Source organism: Manihot esculenta, chromosome 16 (assembly GCF_001659605.2).
Source record: "Manihot esculenta cultivar AM560-2 chromosome 16, M.esculenta_v8, whole genome shotgun sequence".
NCBI classification, from domain to species: Eukaryota; Viridiplantae; Streptophyta; class Magnoliopsida; order Malpighiales; family Euphorbiaceae; genus Manihot; species Manihot esculenta.
The window spans coordinates 26749131-26776437 of record NC_035176.2 but is presented as its reverse complement, the minus strand read 5'-3'; the positions used below and the strand labels follow the sequence as shown (position 1 = coordinate 26776437).

The following is a 27307-nucleotide window of genomic DNA, read 5'->3' as shown; positions in this document are numbered from 1 at the left end:
TGATATGTCTATATATATTCTTTTTGTTGATAGAAGAACTTATATCAAGGGTCTAGGATAGTTAATGTCTAGTGGGGACATTTAACATAAAAAAAATATTATTGAATATAATTAAACTAATACTCAAAATAACAAAACCCTAAAATCAAACTTTAATGAAAAAAGTTAACATGCCCTTAATTGTAACTTAATGATTAAGTGTTTGTTTTTGTAATTTATTAAAAACCCTAATAGTCTATATCCCTTATTCCCTTTAAGTTAATCTTGATGACTTCATTTGTCAAAATGCAGAATTAGAGATGTCATTGGAGGGGAGAATAAAGATGGGGATTAATTAGTAAAAGAGAAGATCTCATTAAAGTACATCAAATCTTAGAATAATCATAATTAGAAACTAATCTAGAAAACTCACAAGAGAAGAGAAATTAAAGGTTTTGATTTTTAATTTTGGGTATGAAATACTTTTAAAATTTAAAAAAAATATATTTATTTTTTTAATAGTGTATGTTTGGAGCAAATCTGAATTAGTGGAATGGTACGAAGGAAAATAGGAAATTAATCTAGAACATTGGCAAGTGTGATTCCTATTGGAAAAGAAAAGGCATGGTTGGCTATGGGTTGGACCGGACCAACTTGGGCCTTGTGGAGTGTGAATTGTAGCTAAGATGTCTTCCACAAAGTAAAATTTATATTGGGGTGGCAGAGACATGAGAGGGATTTGTAATCATGGAAAAGTAGGGCATGAACAAGCTAAAAGTGAAAAAAAAAAAAAAAAAGGAAAAGGGTTTTTTTTTTCTTTTTTCAAGTGAAAATATGAGAGATTTCCATTCATGTGCATTTGATTTGGGTAATTATTATGTGCCCTAAAAATTAAATTGGACGTACACTTAGAATCTCTTATTAGATCCAAAAGTCAATCATGTGAAATTCAACTAATAAAACTTTGTGTTGACTTTCTTATGGAATTGATGCTTCAATAGAATTTTGATTTGATGGTCAAGGTGGTGTTCATAGTTAAATATACACATATAATTACTTATAATGTATTTATGTTAATACCCATTTCATTTATAATTATAAAGTAGAAAAAATATATATATAAAATTACGTCTATAATTTAATAATCGATATTTTTAATACCCGATTAACGATTTACTTTAACGATAATTTTTTATAATTTGATCGATAAATTTTTTAAAATTAATTTTTACTCTTTTAAATAAGGAAAATTCAATAGCATTGATATAATATCCATGGAAAACAATGAATTTTCAGTAAATAATATTAGATCCATTGTTTATTATTTTCTAAAAAAATAATTTTTGAGAGAGGTAATAAATTTAAGTGAGAAGGGAATAGGAGATGAAGAATTATGGAATGGATTGGATAGAGATGTGTAGCTGCAACAAGTGACACTGTGCATTGATAACAAGTCGCTGAAGTTGTTTGCTGATGGTGGCTGCTGGTTATTTAATTATTTATTATTTCAGCAGCAAACTGACAAGAAATGTTTTTATTTGCCTGGAATAATTAATTATATATTAATCAACCCTTTCTAATTGCATTTATTTATCACTGGTTACTTGGTATGCTTCGCTTACACGTGTGGCATTAGTCAATTTTGACCTGTGCTTAGAGTAAAAAAAAATATATTTATAATTATTGAATAATGTAATTACTGAATAAAAATATGAATTAAATATAAGCTATAAAAATGCATACCGTAATTTAATTAAATAGTTAAAAATATACCCTTATTTGGTAATTTCAAGTTTTAAATTAAAATATAAATAAAAAATTTATTATTGAATTTTTATGTTAGAAAAAAACTCTGGTTTTTTTATTTTAAAAAATTATAATATTATGATATGCAAATTTACCATAGTTATGATATGCAAATTAAATAAAATTGAAGAAACAATAATACCTTTTTATTATTTTTTTAAAATTTAATAACACTCAAGAGACATAATTAATAATCTTGTCTTATATAAGAATGTTCCTATTCTGCTTGCCATGAAAGATTCCATTAAATAATTAATGCTTTCTTTTATATCTTGAGAATTATATATATATTGGGAATTTCTGTGCTTGCTGTGAATGATTCCATTATTATTCTATATATATATTTTCCCATATAATTCTATTTAAGGAATGGTAATTAATTAGTTCAATACTATTAAGATGAAGATAATATATAAAATTAATATCTGCAACACAAAATTAATTAATTAATGGGTTGAGAAAATTCAATTCTTGATAGGTTGTTGTGAGTTTGGATAAATTAAATTAAAATATTTTAATTTTATTATAATTTAATTTCTTTATATTATTAAAAATAATATATTATTCTCACTAGTCAATTTAATTTAATTTTTTTAAATTAAAATTAAATTAAATTAAAATAATTGAAATTTTTAAAATTATAAATTAAATTGAATTAAAATAAATAAAAAAATTAATTTAATTTAATTTAATTTAATTAATTTTTTTGATTTAAATAAAAAACTAATCAATTTTACTGATGAGATTAAGATCAGTAAGTGGAAGTTAACGTGAGAACAATGCGCCGACGTTTAAAAAACAGCCACAAAGTATAAAGTTAGACAAAGCCCTGAGGATAGTCTAATCAGCAAACTAGATTTTTTCGCTAATCAATTTTAATAATTAAGGTCAAATGCTTAAATTCCCACTTCACAAACTCTTCGGCACTTCAAATTCTTTAGTTGACTTAATTCCATTAAGAGCTTCCCTAATTGATTGAAATTTGGAGTTTAAATTAAGAAATTTATCAAGGCAAAATTCTATCCAAATTAATTCATCCGACTTAAAAACTATTTATAATTTAATTTATTTTAATTCGTTAAAAAATTTATATATGGGTATATAAAAATTTAACGTTCTCACATCCATAAAAAAAAAAATTTATTTGTGAATTGTAAACTTTTAAAAGGTATTTTTTTACTAAAAAAATAACATATTTCGAAATAAAACTTTTTGTTTCAAAGGTTTGTAGAATTAATATTCTAGTGATTCTTTAGAATATTCTATAAATATGTACTCGTCAAATTAAACTTTTCAAAGGGTTTAGATTTGTACTTCATTGAGTATATGTATTCAAATCGTGGATAATGATCGTAGTCATTGAATTGGTATGTATTAATTCCAATGCTTTATTGGTCATTAAAATAATTTGATTTGATTTTTATAAATATTAAAATTTTAATTTTTAATTTATTTAGTTTGATACGATTTTAAATTAAATCGATCAAATACTTATTTAATTTTATATATTAATTTTAAATCAATATTATTAAAATCATTCTTTTTTAAATTATATTAATACCATTTTTAAAATTGTAAAATCTTGAGTTTTGAATCTCAGTCGAAAAAAGAATATATATATTTATATATAACTTTGCCTTTTACTCCTTTGCAAGAGTCGGTTAAGGCTAGTTTTAGAGACTAATGAATGATCATGTATATATTAAATTATTCTATTTGATTTTTTCTCAAAAGAAATTCTCCTAATTCTTAAAAATATTAAAAAAGTGAAAAAGGAAATAAATATTTTATTTTAGCTATGCTATTTTAATTTATCACAACTATATCATGTGTAGTTTTGAGTTTTTTTTTATAGTATTTTAGTTAATTGCTATTAGAATCAATTACTATTATATTTTATAATTTATTATAATTACTATTATATTACTGTATCGATTGATAAATAAAAGATTTTATAATTATACTTATAATTAGAATTTATTGAATTATACTTATAATTAGAATTTATTGAATTATATCGGCTAATCGAAATTTTTTTTGAAGTTTTATTTTACTCAGAAAAATGAATTTTAATGAAAAATAGAGTGTTTTTGTATCCGAATCTTTCTTAATATGAGTAGATGAATATCAATCGATCAAAATTTTACTGCGTAATTCTGTGTTATATTAATAGCACATAATTTATTTTAAACAATTATTATATCGTATTATATATACATATTTTTTATAATTAATCCATTAAATAAAATTAAATTGAAATTAAAATAAATATTTAAATTTATAATAATTTATAAAGTTATTTATTTTCATCGTGTTGATGATAAATTTTATTATTTTATAAAAATTTAAAATGTGATGATTAAAATTTAGAGTAAGAGTGTGAAAATGGGTTCAAAGTTTGATGAAAAAGAGATTGACTTGCACCAACCCATTTGCTTATGAGCTGTGTTGTGGCAGACAAATAGACACTTACAAATCTCAGCTGCTCATTATTTCTCTCTTCGCGTGAGATAGTGACTGTGAAACTCAATTCCATGGAGAATACTTCATTTCAATTTTAAGATGCCTCTTTTTCTTTTTTCTTTTTTTCTTTTTTTTATATCCATAAAATTTATTTAAAAAACTCATAATACCTGCATTTTAAAAATATTTTATGAATTGAAATATATATTCAGATATTTTAAATTTTAATTTAAATATAATTCGTACAAAATAAAATATCCAAATAGAATCGAATACAGAATGTTCTATCAAGAATTTATAATAATTATTAAATTTTATTATGATTGAATTTCTGATAGTTATAATTAGAAGTAGCTTTTGTGTATACAAATATTATTTCGTTATTTACTATTTTCATTAAATATATTCTTAATCTAACATTTTATAATTTTTTTTAAGAAGAATTAGATAGTATAAATTGAACCAATGAAAAGAAAAATTCTTCCATAAACTTGGGTAGAAGAAAAAATAAAATTTCCTCAAGAGAGGGAACAATAATGGGAAGGCCACATATGCAAAGATCACATACAATATTTGTTGGCTACAACCTAAAATTTGATATAGTTCGGACAGCAGAAGAGTGGGTGTGTTTGGTTAAGAGAATGGTGGGGACTTTTCTCTTGGATAGTACCAAACACACCCAATGACCTTTGCCTGTCTCCCACAACACCCCATTTGCTTCAAAAAAATCTTTCTTTTATTCCTTTCCTATCTTTCATTTGTCCCTACATTTTATTCTTTATTTATTCATTTTTTTAGATTTTTAAAATTAAAAAATTAATTTTTTTTTCTGAAAAAAGTATAAGAATTATCATAGTGATAAATTTTAAATACTTTGAATTTAGGTACGGGTTATATTTTTTATTATTTTTTTTTAAAATAAAAATTAAAAATTAAGAGAATAGAATTTGAAATCTCTCAATTTTAACACTTATTATTAGACTAAATCTGTGAGTGCCTTTATTGGTTTTAGAATGATTGAACATATATAATAAATTATTTTTAAGTGGGTATATAAAAACGTGGATAGATTATGATTTTTTTTAAATGTAAGAAATGGATAAAATGTTGAATTTGAATTAATTTAATTATTTGTTTTGAAATATTTATTTTTATAATAAAAAAATTAAAAAACTATTCTTTTATTTGGAGATTGTATATTTTTTCATGTTAAAAAAAAAAAAAAAACTTTGGGTAGATTGATGTGAAACCCACATAATTATGAGAATTGGGTTGATTATCTTTTTGACTGAATTTAGTAAATGTTGAAGAAGAAGAAAGAAAAAGCAAGAAACAATTTTACCTAATCACATTGAATTAAAGATTAAGCAGTCCAAATCACAATTAACAATTTTTGTCCTTTTGCAAGTGTGTCTTATGCAAAGTAGGAGTTGAAGAATTTAGTCATAATTTTTTTATCAATTAACTTAAATAATTAGTCAATTCATATTTATATCATATTTTAATTTTTATTATTTTTTAATTTATATTTTTTATTTATTAACTAAAATAATTTAAATGTTTTTATAAATTCACATTTATATATTAATTTTTTTAATTTATTGAATAAAATAATTTAAATTTTTTAAAAAATTTCCATTTATATTATAATTTTTTAACATCAAATAGTTATAAAAATAATTATAAAGGCACTTAAAAAATCAGTAGTAATCGCATTTGATGATATGAAATTCAGAAAAAAATAAAATTTACAATGATTGAGTAAACTTGATTTGAGGAGAGAGTGCTAATCTCCTTTTTTTTTTTTTGCCTGTTAGTGACGTCCAACGGCCTTACTGCTACTGGACCACTTGTCTCACGGATACGTACATATAAAAGCGTCAGACGTCTATTTCATGCTGAACGACCATTTAATTTTTCTCATGGCACTTGTGTAAATAGATATGTTGCGTGAGTGGACCGGTTATTTCTTCTCCTGTTAGGTTTTATAATCGAGACCTAAGGAAGGCTTGATTTCGAGGCCGAATGGTCTAAACCGGTCCATTTAAGAGATTTCGTGACCCTTAAACTAGAGCCGTCATCATGAATTCGGTCTCGTAACGGGACAGTAAAACCCAGCGGTTATCAACATTTTTCGTTAAAATATCAATGAATAAGAAAAAAATTAAATTGATGAATGATTTCTTTTACAGTTTTAACAGTAATAAAAAAATAAAATTTAAATAAATGGTAATAAAAATCAAAATAGTAAGCAAGTGAGATTAATTTAAAAAGGAAAATAGTTAAAAAAAATAGATAAGAATGAGATAAATAATTATTTTTTTTAAAGTAAAATGTTTGAATTATTTAGATTAATAATTTTTTTCTTTTCTTTTCTTTTTCTTGCATTTATGATGAGTTGATCTTGATCTTGGGTATGAGAGCTGCTCATTGTGAGAAGGGTCTACACATGCACATCCCTGGCTAACTCCTCTTAGCAATTCGGCCATGTTTTGGTGATTGATTGGACGCTTTTTTATATATATATATGAATAATTAAATGTCTCAGTCCTGAAAGATGCTTGTGAAATTTCCTGAGCCACTTAGCCACTAAAGGGCATATATGTGGAGTTCTGCCACTTTGATATTATTGCAATTCAAATCTTGAACTCAGACTTCTTCCACTATTATTCATTTACAAGTAGCCATTCATTCTCTACGGCCTCTAAGATTTATGGGTTTTTTTTTCCCTTTTTTTTAAAAAAATTATTTTCTTTTTCCCACCTTCATCATCAGTATTCTGACATATATTTCCCCTCTTCAATTCCAAAGTTGGTGAGATCAAAATTAATTCTCCCCCAGTTGCACCTTTAATTGAGAACTACTGTTTTTTTTTTTTTAAAAAAAAAAGAAATTAACATGATATATTATTCAATCAAAGGCAAAAAAAATTATATAATAAAGAGGAAAAAAAAAAAAAAAGAGAACTCACTATTGATGCCTTTGTTGGGAAAAAGAATCTAAGTTTATTGGCAAAACTAGGGGCCTGTATAGCCCACAACCATGATGTTGGCACACAGAAGATAGAACACATGGTGATGGACATATTTTTAATAAATATATATATAATTAAATAGCTTTATTGTGTTTTTGCTAATTTTTTATTTCTCATTTTTCATTTAACAAAAAAAAATTAAATCTCTATTTTTTAAAAAAAATTAGGAGGTTGTTTATTTTGAGCATAAAAATAAATAAAAAATAAAAAATAAAAAAGAAATTGTGAAGGGTATGTCTTGAAAAAGGGGCTTTTTTTTTTTTATTTGATTGAGAAAGTGTGAAACAAAAAGTTGATGCTATATTTGGTAAACATTCTTTAGTGCCCCTTCAAATGGGAACTCAAATGGAATCTTAGCCTATGCTTAGCCTACTTAGTCTACCTATGTCCATGTCTCTCACTTTTTCTTTTTTTTTCCTAAAAAAATGGGTTCTTTCATTTTAGAAGTTTTTTAAATAAATATTATTTTAATATTTATTCTTTAATATATAGAATATTTAGTGTTTTGTATTTATTTTTATTAAAATTTAATATATTTATTATTTTTAAATTCGTGTCAGAGAGAGAGTATAATAATAAAAAAATAATAAAGCAGATGGGTAAAGTTTGCTAAGTAAAGCCCAAATACCAACCAATCACTTGGGCTTCCTTAACCATTAGGACTCTCCTAGTCTAAGACCTACTCATGTGGGCCTCCATTAACCTTTCCACTATGTATCAAGCGCGTGTATTGCACGCCTTTATGCCCACTACATTCATTAAGAAGTTTCTTATTTATTGATGTTTGTAATTTTTTTAAGATAGGTCAACTTTTATATTTTATTAATCCTAATGGGGTATGTAAAGTAATGAATAAATATAAAATTTTAATTAATTAAATATTTCTTTTTCATTATTTTAAATATATTTATGCAAAAAAAAAATTAGAATAGGGAGATGTACTTCACAAAATTTAATTTTTTAATAATATTAAAAAAATTATTAGGTTAAAACTCTAATTGCAATCGCTGAATAATAAATGCATTTGAATAAATTTGAGAGATTTTATATTCTACTCACTTAATCCATCTCTATTTCAAAAAAAAAAAAACTCTAATCACCTATATTTATTTTATTATTATTTTATGGGATAGCTTTATCTAAGAAAAATATTGGAAGGGAATTTAATTAATAGCACTTAAAAGTTGCAATAACTCCATTAATTTAGTGCTTTTTTTTAATGCCTATCTTCTTTAATTGGTCATCATAAACTGCATATCTAGTATGCATAACCCACATGGAATCCAATAATGCCCATAAGCTATAATGCTAAAGAATTTTATTTTTTATTTTTAAATTTTTTTTTTTCATTTAATTGGCATCTCCATCATTTGATTCAAGTTGCAAAACAAAAACCAACTTCCCAAACAAACCCTTACCACTAACATTTATGAAATAATTTTTTCTAGGTTACATGATGCCAATACTAAATTAGTAGGGCCATAAGAGATGGTGGTTTCATCATATACAAGCATAAATAGCAAAAAGCTCCTTGATTATGCTCTATGATCTTCATTGAAACTATAAAATTTAAAGTATCATAAGAAAGATTTTCATTAACCCCACATTAGACATGCTTACTTAAAGCAATCTTGCTTAATTATACTTAAACTTTATCTTTCTTCTTTCTTCATTTTTAAATGTTTTTTTTTTTAAACTCTAAATAATTAAGTATATTGCCAAATAATTGAATTTGACTCATAAATCTTTGTAAAAGGTAAATATAGTGTTGTTTTTGAATTTATGAATTTGAGGTCATGGAAATAAATTTGGGTCAACTAGATTATTTGGTGTAAATTTTAAAACATATAAATCTAAGGTAAAATTAGAGAATAAAAACATTGAAATAACAATATTAAATACATTATTTAAAATTCATATTATACCACTAATATAAAAATAGATTTTTAATTATATATTTAAACGGTAATTACAAATCAATAATATCGGTGTAAAAATCATTGGGTCCTGTGCTCATTGTTATAATATAAAACAATAATTTACATATTTTTCATAATAGATAATATTTTTAAATTTATATATTTTAAAAATATATATAGTGTTGATGATTTGAGATTTAAAGAAAAAATTGAATTTTTTTATATATGGAAAAATTTAATTTGGATGGATGGTGTTTTTTTTATTTTTTTATTTTTTTATTTTTAAATGATATATAACTGCGATTATGCTACAATGTCATTCTCGTCAAGCAACTATTTAATTTTCTTTCGGTGTTTATATTGATAGGGTGGCGGCATGACTGAACTTGCGCTCCTTCTACCCGTCATGTTAGATGAGTTGGATCCTTCTTTGGTGAGTCCAGACCCCTAATGAGTCCGACTTGTTTTAACTACGAGTTGGATGGAGTGCTGATAGACCATCTTACCTAGTTGGTTCTAATAGATTTTAAATTTGACTCTTGTTGATTATAAGTATAATAAGGAAGTGAAAATAAAATATATAAATTAAAAATAAAGAAATGAAAATAGAAGTTAGAGTGGTAATGTGAACATATGAAATTGTATTAGATAAGCAAAATTGTCATTATGTTCATCATTATCTATAGAAAACTGAGAGTCTCGCGTGCACAGATTTTATCCACTTTGTAAAACGGTCCAAAAAATTTTCATCTAAGGTGACAATTTCTGGTATTTTAGTATGATTAGACATAATTAATTAATACCAAAAGCTAATTAATTAATTATATTATAAGAAGTTAAGTGCATTAAAGATATAATAATATAATCAATCTAATGATTACAAAGTTAAGTGGGGTCATAAGCAAAGCAACTAGCTTTGGAAGTTCTTAAAAGAAAGTGTGTTAGCACTAAGCCATGAATATTATTTAAATTTATCAAAGTAATTAACTTCAGTGTGAAGTCTAAAATTGCTTAAAAGCAGAAAAGGGTTTAAGAGATTCTTTAATTACAATTAGAAATTTGTCTTCTTTCTTCTTTAATTTCTTTATTTGGGCTTTCAGAAAGTAGCTTCACATATTGGATGAGTAAGTGAAGTTAACAAGCAAAACCTTTATTTAATCACTTGTTGGTTGACTTGTTTGGGTTTTAAAGTAATGGTTAGCATGCAAAGAACTCTGCTGTCTTCTTCTTCTTCTTCTTTAATAACTATTTATTTTATTCCTATTTGCTTTTATTTATATAAAAAAATTACTATTAAGTCTTTAGATTTTTATAAAATTTATTAGTTTTTTCTTATTTTAAAACCACTTAATTAAAACACTCACTCTTTAATTCTTAAGTAAAAAAACTGTCGATGAATTTATTTTAACCTTAATTAAAAAGATTAAATGATATGAATATTTAAAAAATTATACACACTTAACAATGTAATTAATTTAAAGAAAATTAATGGTTATTTTAATTGAAAGATCAAAGAGTTGAATTTCTTAAAATATAAAAATATTTTAATCGATTCATTTTAAAATAGAATCGAACTAATTAATTTTATAAAAATTTAAATATTTAATAATAATTTACCCAACTATAAATCATATGAGTATATGATTAGGAAAGTATTTAATTCCTGTTAACTGTGGCTTTCAAAATTATATCAGTGTTTCTAAAACTAAATTCATTAATTAGCCAATAATAATGTTGAACCATTCATAAATTCAATTAACTTAATCATTTGATAATAGTTTTTTTAGGGCTATGTACGGCTTATAAAATTTTCAAATCAAATTGAATCGGATAAAATGAATAGTATATTATAAAATTTGTAAAGATTGTCAATCAAATTTTCCATTGAGAACCCTAAACTCCGTTGATTTTTCAATTATGATCTTTACTTGACAAAACTCTCACTATCATGTTGCAAGTGTGAGTTTATAGAAATAACTTACTCGCAGTTCGTCTTTTTTAATCACTTCAAGATCTACTAATTTGTCATTTGAGAGTAAAGAATATACATCATCTGCTATGCTTTTTTTTTTTTTTTTTCTCAAAAGTATAGATAAATGATTCATATTTATTTAATCGTTTCAAGTGTTTGATAACACAAATTTTGTAACGACTCGAAAATTGGATCGCTACCGGCGCTAGGATCCAGATCGGCTTAAGGCCGCCGGGACCCGTAGCAAGCCTGACATGTAACCTGAAAACCTGTATAATCCCATACATGATCAACAACATACATAAAAATTAAAATTTTTCTTTCCATATACCTCAACCAAACTCAACCTGTGCATATACCTTATACATAACATAATCATAACATTGATCCCTCTGTGGGATCTCATCAGTGCCCCCAATGGGTGACATAACATATTGTTGAGTTGGTTTATATAAACATCATAAAAGTCTCTAAGATCATGTAATAAAAGGGATAGCAACAATCTATGGTCAAGCACATCTCTAACATCCATAACATCATCTCATTACATATCTAAACTGTTTAAGACATTATATTACAATTTGATCATGTCCATTGCTAGCTATTACATAACCAAGAAATCTTTACTCTATCTGGACTCCTGCTCTATACTGTACCTGCAAGCCTGGGGGTAAAGGGAGAGGGGTGAGCTAAAAGCCCAGTGAGTAGAACCATAAAAACATATTAACACTATGCTCCAATGAAATGCATCATAACACAGACAATTCACATAAGGGTTGGGTGAACTTGTCATCAATTAGTCCAAGCTAACTCTGTGCCAGGCCGTAGCATGGGGTCCTGGTCTTCCTGTCATAACATACATTACTTACCATTGCCCCAGGGCCTCCTCTGGGCTCCTGGTCTTCGAGTCCCATAACCGTGCCAGGCCGTAGAATGGGGTCCTGGTCTTTCCTTACTCTATGCCAGGCTGTAGAATGGGGTCTTGGTCTTTCCTTACTCTGTGCCAGGCCGTAGAATGGGGTCCTGGTCTTCCTGTCATGGATTAATTGGGTCATCCAATATTCACCCACATCAACAACAATCGATGCAATGCGGCATATTCGTGAAAACTAATGCAATCATCCTATTGCATAATCATGATGCATGAAACATGATAAAACATTAAATTTCTCAATTTAAAGGATTAACTTTAGTTCCACTCACCTCTGGCTGACTCTGACAACACCGAAGCAGCTGAACTCACTGCTGGGGTCCTCGGTTCCTCGGGTCCGAACCTACACAGGTGGACTCAAATGAGGGACCAAACACACCTGAACATAACTATAAACTACTCTCCAAAAACCCCCTAAAACATCGTGAAACAACCATGGAAAAACATGCAAAGGAGGCCTGGACAGGCCACTTTCGGCGGCAGGTTCGGCGGCCGAAAGTCCCTCCAGAGCCGAAAGTCAGGCAGGTTCGGCGGCCGAAACTCCCAGACAGAGACGAAACTCATGCATGTTCGGCGGCACTTTCGGCGGCCGAAACTGCCAGACAGAGACGAAAGTCTCCTTTCGGGGGCAAGCTTCGGCAGCCGAAAGGCTGCCTCCCCAGCCATGTTCGGCGGCCGAAAGTCCTTCGGCTGCCGAACCTGGTTTCTGCCAAAGGGCAGAAACTTGGCTTCTTTTGCCCATTTCGCCTCCAAACCTTCCAAACATGCATCAAACCTATTATACAACACACAAACACAAGCATACATGTTCCTAGGGGCCTCAAACTATCATAAACCCCATCTACAACACATCAAGCATCCACATTGCTCAAGAACATACATTTATACCCATAAACATAACCATAACCTAAACATGCATTCTACCCCCCATAGATCTACTTAGAACTTACTTAAAACATGCAATGAGCTTAAGATCGGCTCTTACCTCTTGAAGATCGAGAGAGAGACGACCTAAACTCGGAGTTGGGAGAGATTGGGTTCTTGAACCTCCAAGCTCTAAAACCTTGCTCAAAAGCTTAAATCTTCAAAACAAAGTTAAAACAAATGAAAATCTTGAAAGATCTAGAGGAAAAAAATCAAAGATTGGTGAGGGACGGCGGAGAGCTCACCTTGGCCGAAAATGGGGAAAAAGCTCGCCCGTTTTCGGCTAAGGGACCCTTTTACAGTGGCTGGCCAGACCACGTTCGGGGCCGAATGTGCCTCCGCATGCATACCATGTTCGGCGGCCGAACTTGAGGTTCGGCGGCCGAACCTGGACTTTCCTCACTTATGCTTTCGGGGGCCTAAAGCACACCCGCAACGCATGCATGTTCGGCGGCCGAACTTGAGGTTCGGCGGCCGAACCTGAGTTTTCCTCCAATGCTATTTTCATGCAAAAACTCATTTTCTTTCATGCTTAAAACATAAAACACATTAAAACATTTTATAAAAAAAAAAACATGGTTCTTACCCTTCTAGAGGCTTCCGACATCCGAGATTCCACCGGACGGTAGGAATTCCGATACCGGAGTCTAGCCGGGTATTACAAATTTATATTATTTGTAAATCTTAATACTAACATTCTAAGTAAAATTGAATCATTCACCCAATGGATGGTTCCTACAATCCGAGACATAACATGAGATAAAGAAAAAGAGATGTGGTCAGCAGCACCTATATCCACTTATTAGAGTGAACTTGGTTACCTAGAGCAAAAACAGAAGGTTGCTCATACTGGCTGGTTGACAAATTGTTAACATGATGTAATGATAAACTTGTTGTCATTGATGGATCTTGAATCAAATTCATTAGTTTTTTACATTGCTTAATTGTGAAACTGAAAGCATCATTATCCTTTGCTGTATATGCCTCAGTTTCAGTTTCACTATGTTCAACCGTAGTGAGATTAGCACTAGAATTTTTGAATATGTAACTAGGAGGAAAATCATGCTTCCTATAACAAGTATCCACAGCGTGCCTTTGTTTGCCACAATAAGTGCAGACTTTGGTAGATCTTGAACCTTTACCACCTGCAAAAGCTAAATGACCTCTACCATAACTTGATTTATCATAAGAAATATTGCTTCTAACATTCTCATTAAGAAAAGCTTTGAATTATGTATTATGATTGTCGAGATTTTGCCTTTCTTGCTAAAGAACTAAAGAAAAAACTTTATTTACATTTGGTAGAGGCACCATCATCATGATTTGGGACTTAACATTTGAAAATTGGTCATTGAGCCTTTTCAAGAATCTGATTACATAGTCATTTTTCACATAAGTTCTTACTGACTCAAGAGCACCATAAGAATATGGAGTAGTACAAGAGCTAGATGGAATTGGCCTAAAATTGATCAACTCATCCCAAAGAATCTTTAATGGAGTGAAATATTCTATAACAGAAAGTTCTCCATGTTTAAAGGCAAAGATTTCTTCTTGTAAGTAAAAAATACGTACAATATCACCTTGATAGAACTTATCTTTTAAATCATTCCAAGCATCTACTTTCTTGTCAATCCATATGATGCTTTGTGCAATAGATGGTGAGAGTGCTCTAGTAATCCAAGAAGCACCATAGTGTTGCATCTATTCTAGGTTGATCTCATTGGATCAATTATCACAGGCATAGGGAGTGTTCCATCGATGAACTATAATTTTTCCTTTGATGTTAAAGCCATTTTCATAGCCCTAGCCTAGGATTGGTAATTGGAGATATCAAGAACTGGTGATAACAATATTAAGGCGAGATTTTCATTAGGATGCAGAAAAAAAGGGTTGGAGGGATTCTGGAGATGATTGTGATTGACAGTGGCAGCCATGAAAACAGAGTCGTTAAGGAAAGGAGAAAAGAAAGTTTCAAGAAGCGGAGCATGAAGAAAAGCTCTGATACCATGATACAGTTAGAATGAGAGAATGAAAAGTGTTATGTTTATTGAATTAAAGGAGTGTTTATATACAAAATGTGTGAAGAGAATAACTAATTGAGCTTAACAGTATTAACTAACTAACAGATAACTAACATAACAACCTTTAATTTTCTAGCTATCTCTGGAAGGTTCCAGAATAAATATGAATTAGCTAATATTCTCACATCTTTCTTTGTTAGTAGATTTATTATGAAATAGGCTCCGAATCACATTAAATTTTGTGTTTTTTTATTCTTTGTAGATAATTGTCACAATAAATCGATACTAGAACTGAGGTTCGTGATATTAAAGATGACGAGTATAAAATTTGGAGTGAAATCATTCAATGAAGAAAATAATTTTAGTATGTAATATAGTATCGTGAAAGATATCCTTATACACTAAGAATTGATTAAAGTTTTGAATAAGAAACAACCAGCGGCTATCAAAGATGACGATTAGAGGAGTTTCAACAAAGGATAGTGAGTATAGTTAGTGTAATAGTCGGCTGCTTGTTTAATGTGGGAAGACGTCCCACATCGGCGGATTGCGAAAAATTAAAATTGTATATAATAGCTAGTATGAAACTACTAAATAACTTGAGTTAACCATTTTGGGCCAAGTGGAAAATGGATTAAAAAGTTATTTAGGTCAGTTTGGGCCAGGCTGTTTCAATTAGTATTAGAGCTATCCTGGATTAAAAAAATTATGCAGAGCTAGTGGATCTGCGAGGAAAGGGCTACTCGTGTAAGACGAGGTGGAGCCGCCCGAGATGACGATTAGAGGAGTTTCAACAAAGGATAGTGAGTATAGTTAGTGTAATAGTCGGCTGCTTGTTTAATGTGGGAAGACGTCCCACATCGGCGGATTGCGAAAAATTAAAATTGTATATAATAGCTAGTATGAAACTACTAAATAACTTGAGTTAACCATTTTGGGCCAAGTGGAAAATGGATTAAAAAGTTATTTAGGTCATTTTGGGCCAGGCTGTTTCAATTAGTATTAGAGCTATCCTGGGTCAAAAAAATTATGCAGAGCTAGTGAATCTGCGAGGAAAGGGCTACTCATATAAGACGAGGTGGAGCCGCCCGAGGTACTAGCGAACCACAATACTCAAGGGTTGCTTGCTTAATGCGGGAAGACGTCCCACATCGGCGGATTACGAAAAATTAAAATTGTATATAATAGCTAGCACGAAACTACTAGGGTTAACTGACTTAGCAATTGTATTCGATTCAGTTGCGACGAGAACGTCAAAAATTTAGCGGGAAAGAGTGTAATAGTCAGTTGCTTGCTTAATGCGGGAAGACGTCCCACATCGACGGATTACGAAAAATTAAAATTGTATATAATAGTTAATACGAAACTACTAGGGTTAATTATTTTGGTCTAAATAGAAAATGAGTCCAAAAGTTATTTGGGTCAGTTTAGGCCGAGTTATTTCAGTTAGATTGACGTTAATTCCTTATGTGAAGTATAATATTTTAAAAGAAACTTCACCAATTATGTTATGAAAGAAATTTGAGAGTTTATACATGCTAAAGTCACTTGGGAACAGTTTGTACTTGAAGAAGGAATTGTACCAACTCAAAATGGAGAAAGGTATAAATGTTCGAGGTCATCTTATTTATTTTTAATAAATTAATTCCTCAATTGGCTAGTGTAGGAGTAAAGAATGATGATGAAGACAAAATTATGTTACTTCTAACCTTTCTTCCATAATTCTATAAAAGTTTGGTGACAATCGTAACAATTGAGAATGAGATATTAAAAGTGGAAAAGATTACTACAGTATTTCTAAATAATGAAAAGTTTTAAAAAATAAGTGGTAGCAATGAAGCAGAGGTTTTCATGCTAATTCAAATCATAATAGAAGCAATTTACGCGAAAATAATTCAAGAAATAGATTAAGCTCGATCATGAGTATACCTTGTAGATAAAGAATATTTTTGTTGTCATGAGATAGATCATATTCAATATACTTATAAGAAAATAAAAGAATATCTTGCAGAATTCAAACAATTCAAGAAAAGTCATGGAAAAGAAGGGACTGATGCATTTGCAATTGAGGATGATGAATGTGATGTAATAAATGTTGATGATGATGAAGAAAACACAAAGAATTCATTATAAGATGAATGGATAATAGATTTTGCTTATTGTTTCTATATTTATTTAGCAAAAGAATGGTTCGATGCAATGGAAGAAAAGAAAGAAAATAGTTCCATCAAAGAAACTAGCCAATGGGAATAAAGTGAAAGTTGAAGATATTGACAAAGTGAAGCTCAAATTGCATGATAATTGTGTGAAGATATTCGAAGAAGTGAGATATGTTCTTAAGTTCAAGAGATATTTAATTTCTTTAGATAAATTAGTTTCTTCTAGTTATAGATTTTCTATTCAAGATACATTCATGAGAACTAGCTGAGGTGTTCTTACAATTATAAAAGCCGTGAAACTTAGAGAAAGAATCTCTATATATTGGAAGGAAGCCTTTTAATTGGAGGATCGCAAATTAAAATAAAAGATAAAATAAATAATTAAGAATGTAAGGCGGTAAAAAAAAAAATTTAATTTTTGCAGAAATTTTAAAAATTAATTCTATTTGATTTGGATGTATAGACCGTGGAAATTCTAATCTAAATAGAATTAGTAGTTTCAAAATAAAATAAGAAGTGCACTCCAAGGCTTAGCCTGGTGGAAAGTGCATCCTGTAGCCTTGAAAGGTCTAAGGTTCGACTCCCCCAACCCCTATTTCAAAAAAAAAAAATAAAATAAGAAGTCTATTCCTATTAGAATTTTATTTAAGACAAACAACAATCTGTTTCCAGTAACTACACCACGTATAAAATTCTTTTTTATCTTTAATTATCAAATATAAAAGTTTAAAATGATATTTGTAATGTTTATCAGAGTGCCTAATAAAATCTGTCAATATATATAATAGGACTAAATAGTCAGAATTTCAAAATAGTAATGGACCTTCTAATTAGACTTAAAAATTATGAAGATAAATTATTTAATATTTTTAAAATTTAGAAAGCTAATAATAATTCTCTCTCATGATAATTGCATAAATAGTATTTAAATGTTAAAAATTATGAAGATAAATTACTTGTGCTTCTTGCATGGTATCATTTCTAATTGCACATGTGAGTAGATAATTAAAAATTAATAATAATATTTTTATGTATTTTTACAAATAATTAATAAAAATTATACTTAAAATTGCAAAATTTAAATATTTTTTAAAAATAATTTAAAACTTTAAATAAAATATTTATTTTAAATTAAAACTTGATAATAATAAATGAAAATAAATATCATTATTTTTATATGAAATATTGAATTTTTTTATGTATTTTTTATTAAAAATAAAAAAATTAAAATAAAGTAATAATTTAACTTACCTAATAAACTACATTATTAATAATAGTAATTATTTAAATTATAATTTTACTTTTTTTATGTAAAAGATAGTTGATGCTCATTTTATATTAATGCATTTTAATAAATCATATTGCCATATATATTTTAAGTGAAAAAAAAATATACAAAAATCAATTGGTTCAATTGGTTAAATTAAAGAAGGTTATCTAGTGTGTGGTTAAGGAATTAATTCCTAGCAAGAGCAAGTATATTTTTTTCTAATTAAATAAAAATGGTTAATTTCAGAAAGATGATAGTGGATTATTTCAATTTTTCAATTGGATTAAAATTTGGTTAATTCACACCGATTTGCTCTCGTTTTAGCATAAAAAGAGATAATTTATATCATATATTTGAGTAGATTTGAAATAAAAAATTTTATGAAAGCTTAATAAAATTATTTTTTTTAGTATTTTTTATTAAAATTTTTTTTAATTTAAAAAAATTTCAATTAAAAAAATCAAAATTTTATATAATTTTATAAAATTTACTTAAAATTTTTCCTTCTAAAATGAATTATGCCGTAATCAGTTACATGAATTGAAACAAGAGCAGCTTCGACAATATATTCGCCTTCTGCTGAATACTCTCTAGAGTCATCTGTTCGAGTCAACTTGCATGAGATGGAGGGAACAGTTGTGAAACGCATCGAATTGGAATTGAAGATGAATGATCCTCTATTATTTATGCTATTGCTAAAACTATGTGTTATAACAATCGCTGCAATATAAAATTTAATGTGGAACAATATAAACTTAGTCCAAAATAAATTAACTAAAAATGAAAAATAATTAACAATCTCTAATTATTTTTTTTCTTTCTTTTAAAAATTACTCGCATTGTTCAACCATTTACAATTTAATCTTATTGTATAGTTGAAGAGATTCTTCTCCTTTTATAATTAACCAATAGTTTAATACAAAGTTAAATTAGACTCTTTAAACATAATTTTTTTCTTAATAAAAATTCTAAAAAAAATAATTTTTTTCTTTTATTTTGAATTATTAATTCTATTTAGATTGAGATTTCAATAATTCTCTCTCCAAACCAATAGAATTTATCTTTACAATTTTTATAAATTTCTTAGGTACCACCTCACACTTTTAATTATTGATATTATCTCTTATTTTAACTTACAATGAGTTAATCAAACTACTTCCTTCTAATGTATAGAAATTATTTTCCCCAAATTTCGCAGCTTTTATAAATTATAAAAATACCTTGGCCAAGTCTCATGACTTTACTTTGAATAAAAAAATTCGTAACTTAAACAATTTAATTTACTTAAAGAAATTAAGTTTCTCTTCAACTTAAGAATATATTTTACTTCATCGAATACTGTAATACTGTTGTCATATAATTTGATTTTTACTCTACTAATACTTTTAAATTTCATATTACTCCCATCAGCTAGTTTTACTTTATTATTATTATTATTATTGTATTGAACTATTCATTCTTTCCATAAATATGGAAAGAAAAGCGGAAAATGATCATTTGCTTTTTCCTATCATCATTTACATTTATTACATCACATTCATCATTCTCAATTGCTTGAACAACATTTCTTTAATCTTTTCCATAACTTTTCTTGAATTATTTAAACTTTGTAAAATCTTCTTTTATCTTCTTACAGTAATACTGAATGTGACCCGTAAAAGTAGAAATATTTTTTTATCTGTAAGGCTACTCGTGGTCTTAAGTTTGATTTACTTATTAAATTATTTCTATGTGAATTACTTATACTATGACTTCAATTAGCAACAAAAGCTCCACCTTTATTGCTACCACTTGCTTTCCTGAATTTTTTTATCCTCTAAAATCATGCGGTAAACCCTTTCACCTTCAATAACCCCTTCTCATAGTGCTTTATTACAGACTAAAATTATTTTTTTTTCATTACATGGCTTCATCTCAATTTTTATACTCTATATTTTGACATGATGAACTTTAGCTCTGATACCAGTTTGCTATGACAATCACCCACAAATAATAAAAGAACACAAAATTTAACTTGATTTAATGTAAACCTACTTCACAATAAATCCACTAATAAAAAAAAATAATTTACAACCAGTAGTTATTTTTCTCTATCTCTCAAAAATAACTGACATTGTTTAAATACTCACAATTTATCCTTACTACATGCCACATTAAGGAGATTTTTCTCCTTTTATAATTGACCAGTAGTTGGATAGAAGTTTAAATTGAACCCTTTAAACATAATTTCTTCTTAATAAAAATCTATTTAAAACTTTCTAAATAAATTGATGCGAAGCAATTAGTTTTGAATTTTATGGCAGACTTGGACCGGTTTTAACTTCTGTTGCCGATGTCCGTTGGAGGCCCACAATAACTTTTTGAAAAGGAAATTTCGAGACGCAGACCTGTCATAAAGTTCGACACTAAAATTTCATCGTTTAGAGGATTAATTTTGTAACTTTATTATTTTTTTAGATTTTTTCAAATATTTTTTATAATTTTTCATATTAGGATTTTTCTAGTATAAATAGTTCTTTTCTTGACTATTTGAGACACTTTTCAATTTTTGAAAATTTAATAAGAAATTTCGATATCTAGCCTTTCATTTTCTAAATTTCATCTTAATCAAACGTTATTAGTTAAAACTCCTGATGGAGCCTAAACAACCCTATTTCAGTTGGTATCAGAGAGAAGTTCATCCATGGCCGATAACCAAGAGGCGCGACTCACTGCAATTGAGGCATTTTTAGCAGAATTGAGGGAGATAATCGAGCAGCTAGCCCTACAATGGGGTAACAACCAACCAGCCGAATGCCCATAGCCAGTTTCAAATCCTGTGGTCGTAAATCCCCAAAAGGATTATTACGAAGGTTACAAGATAAAGATAGACCTTCAAAAATTTTCTGGTTCGTTGGATGTAGAATACGTCCTTGATTGGTTAGCGGAGGTTGATCAGTTTTTTAAGGTTATGAACGTGGAGGAGGATCAAAAGGTTCCGATTGTGGCTTATAAATTAAAGGGTGGTGCAGTAGCATGGTGAAATTCTGTTTAAAATGAACACTATCGCAGGAGGTTGGAATCTATACAAAACTGGCTATTGATGAAGCAGATGATTGAACAACGATTCTTGCCTAGTGATCACGCCCAGATTTTTTATAACCGGTATCATGACTGTATTCAAGGGAGTCAAAGGGTGGATGAATATATAGAGGAGTTTTAATGGTTGCAGGTGAGGTGTGATAATTGTGCGAACGAAGCTCAGCAGGTTGGTCATTATCAGAGGGGACTGAATCACGAAATTTACGGTATCATGAGAGTAGCTGCGATTTTCACTTTGACAGATGTCATTGAGAAGGCGAAAAGAGTGGAAGAATGTGTTGAATGGCAGCCTCGATATCAATCTAATTGAAATTTAAATTACAAAGATTCTGGTTCGACAGGATCTCAGCAGTATAGAGGTAATTACAGCGGACAACCTTCTAAGGCTGTAAATTCTGGTAATCATCAGAATACTGTAGAAGAAAAGAGAGACAGTAGGGGAAAGGCAGTCGTCAATATAACAGACAAAGGAGGCAAAACCAATCCTCATCAGAAACTAACTGGAGATATATGTTCATTATAGGCAATCTAGACATCGATCGAATAATTATCTAGAACGCAGGGGAGTTAACGATGATAATCGACAAGTTAATGTGGTTGAGGAGGTGGTTGAATCTGAGGAGGAAGTGGATAAAGATGCTAGGTCTATTGCTGATTCTGAAGATGGGGAGGTCACCTATATGGTGAAGAAAATTTTGTGCTCGACGAAACAGGAGTATAAAACGCAAATAAAGAAGATTTTTCAAGCAAAGTGTCGAGTGGGAGAAGCGATTTACAGGCTAAATATAAATAGTTGCAGTTGTAAGAATCTAATAGTTAAGCAATTGGTGGAGAAACTGTAGCTGCCTAAGCAGCCTCACCCTTCGCCATACAAAGTGAGGTGGATTAAGGAAGGTCTGACAATTAAAGTTAATAGAATCTGCAACGTGCCTATTTTGATCGGTAAATTTTATACTGAATCTGTTAATTGTGATGTTGTGGATATGGATTGCTGTAAAATTTTGTTAGATTGTTCTTGGCAGTTTGATGTTGATGCATTGCATAAGGGGAAGGAGAATTCATACACATTTATATGGAATAGGAAGAAAATTACTTTTTTGCTTTCTGGTTTTGTGGAACATTCTAAAGTGGAAGGGAAAACTACTGTTGCTATTTTTGTGGGAGTGCAAAGGCTATCAGACACAGTTGAGAAGTCTGGAGGTACACTGGCTTTATTAGTGAGAATAAAATAAGAAGTGAAGGATGCACCATCTTTACCACCACCTGTCAAAGAGCTATTGGAGGAGTTTCCTAATGTAGTAGAGGAGCTTTCAAAACTTCAACCTTTCTGGGATATTCAATATCAAATTAATCTCATTCCTAAATCCAAATTACCAAATCTGCCTCATTACAAGATGAACCCAAAGGAGAGCGAAATCCTTCAAGAACAGGTTGAAGAGTTATTGAAGAAAGGGTACATTCGGGAGAACATTAGCCCTTATGGAGTCCCTGCCTTATTGGTTCCAAAGGAAGATAGAACTTGGAGAATTTGTGTGGATAACAGAGCCATCAATAAGATTACAGTTCAGTATTGATTTCCTATTCCTTACTTAGATGACATTATGGATCAGTTATCAGGATCTAAAGTCTTTTCTAAGATCAACCTTAAAAGTGGCTATCACCAAGTTTGAATTAAAGAGGGAGATGAATGGAAGACAACCTTTAAAACTAAGGAAGGCTTGTACTAGTAGTTAGTTATGCCATTTGGTTTGACGAATGCACCTAGTATATTCATGTGACTTATGAACCAGGTTCTGCGTCCTTTCTTATGTAAATTCATGGTTTTTTTATTTTGATGACATTTTGATTTTTAGTTGCAGCGAAGAAAAATATTTATAACACATCTATCAAGTCATGACAGCCATGCAAGAAAATGAGCTGGTTATTAATTTAAAAAAATACATCTATATAACAGAGTGCATTCTATTTCTTGGATTTATTGTTAGTATAAAAGGAATACATGTTGATGAGAAGAAGGTAGAAGCAATACAGAACTTTCCTATTCTTAGAAATATTTCAAAAGTTTGCAGCTTTCATGGACTTACTACTTTTTATTGGCAGTTTATTAAAAATTTCAGTAGCATCATTGCCCTATCATAGATTGTTTGAAAAAGAGAGAGTGCATAAATTTACTTGGATTGACTTTGTCAACAAAAGCTTTGATGAGATTAAAGATAAGCTTACTTCTGCCCTATTCTTGCTCTACTTGATTTTGATAAACTATTTAAGATTGAATATGATGCTTGTGGAATTGGGATTGGCGGTGTATTATCGTAATGTAATATGCCTATTGCCTTCTTTAGTAAGAAATTGAATGATGTTAGAAAGAAGTGATCTACTTATAAGCAATAGTTATATGCAGTATTTTGGGCCTTTAAAACTTAAAAACAATATTTAATGGGGCAGGAGTTCATTATTCACACAGATTATCAATCTTTGATTCATTTTAACATTAAAAAACATGTGAATAAGATGAATGCTCGATGAGCAGCGTATTTTGGAGCTTTTAATTATGTCATAAAATATAAGACTGGTCATAGTAATAAGGTAGCAGACGCTTTAAGTAGAAGGGCTACTTTGTTAATTACAGTTAGTCAGGAGGTCATGGATTTTGAATTTCTGAATGATTTATATGCTGTGGATGGATTTTTCTGATATATGGGTAAAGGTCTAGGCTCGTTAGCCTACTGATAGATTCTTGATACATGATAGATTTCTTTTTAAGGAGAACAGCTTATGCATTTCTCGTTCTTTTCTATGGAAAAAAATTAATTTGAGAGGTCCATGGTGGAGGTTTGAGTGATCATTTAGGGCGTGACAAGACTATTGCTGATTTAGAGGAGCATTTTTATTGGCCACAATTAAAAAAAGATATAGAACGGATGGTACAAAGGTGCCCAGTTTGTCAAACTAAGAAGGATCATGTCCAGAACACGGGCTTATATACTCCATTACCTATTCCAGAATATCCTTGGGAGGACTTGACTATAGATTTTATTCTTGGTCTTCCACATACTCAACATTGATCTGATTCTATTTTTGTTATCGTTAACAGATTCTCCAAAATGGTGCATTTCATTCCTTACAAGAAAATTAATAATGCTTCTCATATTGCAAAACTATTTTTTTAGGAAGTTGTTCGTTTATATGGCATTCTTAAGACCATTATTTCTGACAGAAATATGAAGTTTCTAGCCCACTTTTAGGTGACTTTATAGAAGCATTTTAGAACTGAACTTCGATACAATAGTGCTGCTCATCCTCAAACTAATGACCAAACTGAAGTGATAAACCGCACTCTTGGAAATCTTCTGCATTTCATCTGCAATAATAAAAAAAACTGCTTGGGATCTTGCTAGTGCCCAAACATAATTTGTTTATAACAGTTCTGTCCATAATTCTATAAAGATGTCACCCTTTGCAGTTGTGTACAGGAGAATGTCAGTGCATACAGTTGATCTTATTGCCTTTCCTAAAGGTTTTCATAATAGTATTGCAATAAATAACTAGGCAAATCAATATGTGGACATTTTTAAACAGGTACAATGGTGCCTTGCGGATGGCAAGTATAAAGTTGTGACTGACAAATATAGACATTTCAAGTTCTTTAATGTCGATGATCAAGTTATAGTGTATCTGCACAAGGAACGTGGAGGAGGATAGAAAAAGTTTGACTTAAAGAAGATTGGTTCACTTTGTGTAACGACCCGAAAATCGGACCGCTACCGGCGCTAGGATCCGGGTCGACTTAAGGCCGCCGGGACCCGTAGCAAGCCTAACATACATCCTGTGAACCTGATTAATCCCATACATGATCAACAACATACATAAAAATTAAAACTTTTCCTTTTCAACATACACCAAACTCAATCTGTGCATGCTCTATACATAAACATAACTATAAACATTGATCCCTCTGCGGAATCTCATCAATGCCCCAATGGGCGATATACATGTGTTGAGTTGGCTAAATATGGACATCAATAACATTAAGATCATGCTTCAACAAGGGATTACATTATACTATGGTCAAGCACACTTCTAACCTCAATATCGTTACATTACATGTCTATACATCATTATACAATCTGTCATATCCACATTCTAACTATTACATACATATGACTTCATTACTCTTCTTGACTTCCCTGTCTAACCCGTACCTGCAAACCTGGGGAATTTGGGAGAGGGGTGAGCTACTAGAGCCCAGTGAGCATAATTATAAAGCATTTAAAACACATGCTATCATGGAATGCATCACATCACAACTAATCATATCAAGGATGAACTTGTCACCATCTAGCCCTCTACATAATCCAATCATGCCAGGGGCGTAGTGCAGGCCACACCTGGTCTTTCTCTTATACATAACGTAACATACATATTCCATGGTGCCGAGGGCGTAGTGCAGGCCACGTCCGGTCTTTCTCTTACATAGTGCCAGGGGCGTAGTGCAGGCCACATCTGGACTTCCATATCATATCATCATGTCATAACATATGAGGGCTAATGGATCATTCAACATTCATCCACATCAACAACATTTTATGCAATGCAACATATTCGTGATTTCTAATGCAAACAACCTAAAATATCACATGGCAACCGTGATGCATGAACATGCTCAAAACTGATTTATTTATTTAAAAGCATAAGGGTTATTCCACTCACCTCTGGCTAGCTCTGACACTGACTGAAGCAGCTGACTCACTGCTGAGGTCCTCGGTTCCTCGGGTCCGAACCTACACAGGTGGACTCAAATGAGGGACCAACATACTATAACATAACTCTAAAAACATCCCCCAAAAACCCTCTAAAACTCCTCAAAACATTCATGCAAAACATGCAAAAGAAGGCTGGACAGGGCACTTTCGGCGGCCGAAAGTCCCTCCAGAGCCGAAAGTCAGGCAGGTTCGGCGGCACCTTCGGCGGCCGAAACTCCCAGACAGGGACGAAACTCATGCATGTTCGGCGGCACTTTCGGCGGCCGAAACTCCCAGACAGAGACGAAAGTCTCCTTTCGGGGGCAAGCTTCGGCAGCCGAAGGCTGCTTCCACAAGAGGGTTCGGCGGCCGAAAGTCCCTTCGGCTGCCGAACCTGGTTTCTCCCAAAGGGCAGAAACTTGGTTCAAACATGCACAAAACGCCTCAAACTCATACCAACATGCATTTAGCTCAACCAAAACATGCACACAAGCTCCTAGGGGTCTCAAACTAACTTAAACCCCAACTACAACACACATACACAAGCATTTGCAAGCCACATTGTCCATAAACTCAACAATCATCCATAACTCACTAAAAACCTACACATGCATTTCTACCCCATAGATCTTGCATAAAACTTATTTAAAACATACAATGAGCTTAAGATCGGCTCTTACCTCTTGAAGATCGAGAGAGAGACGACCTAACCTGGACTTTCCTCACTTATGCTTTCGGGGGCCTAAAGCACACCCGCAACTCATGCATGTTCGGCGGCCGAACTTGAGGTTCGGCGGCCGAACCTGAGTTTTCCTCCAATGCTATTTTTCATTCAAAACTCATTTCCTTTTCACTTAAAACCATGAAAAACCTTAAAACATTTCATGAAAACATGGTTTTACCCATCTAGAGGTCTCCGACATCCGAGATTCCACCGGACGGTAGGAATTCCGATACCGGAGTCTAACCGGGTATTACATTCTCCCCCCCTTAAGAACATTCATCC

At 30.4% G+C, this 27307-nt stretch overlaps 1 protein-coding gene across 1 annotated transcript; it reads right to left on the bottom strand.

Moving 5' to 3' along the window:
- Positions 1–13817: 13817 nt before the first annotated feature.
- LOC110603267 lies at positions 13818–14729 on the bottom strand. Its single transcript, XM_021740966.1, has 2 exons — positions 14325–14729; positions 13818–14237 (listed from the first exon to the last, which is right to left on the bottom strand). Exons 1-2 carry the CDS (start codon positions 14727–14729, stop codon positions 13818–13820), a joined length of 825 nt encoding a protein of 274 aa, XP_021596658.1.
- Between the last annotated feature and the right edge of the window lie 12578 nt (positions 14730–27307).

Coding starts and splice junctions, on each gene's coding strand:
- LOC110603267 (XM_021740966.1), bottom strand. CDS start 14,729: ATGCAACACTATGGTGCTTCTTGGATTACTAGAGCACTCTCACCATCT. Junction 14,238..14,324: donor TGATGGTGCCTCTACCAAAT/GTAAATAAAGTT, acceptor TTTCTTAATGAG/AATGTTAGAAGCAATATTTC.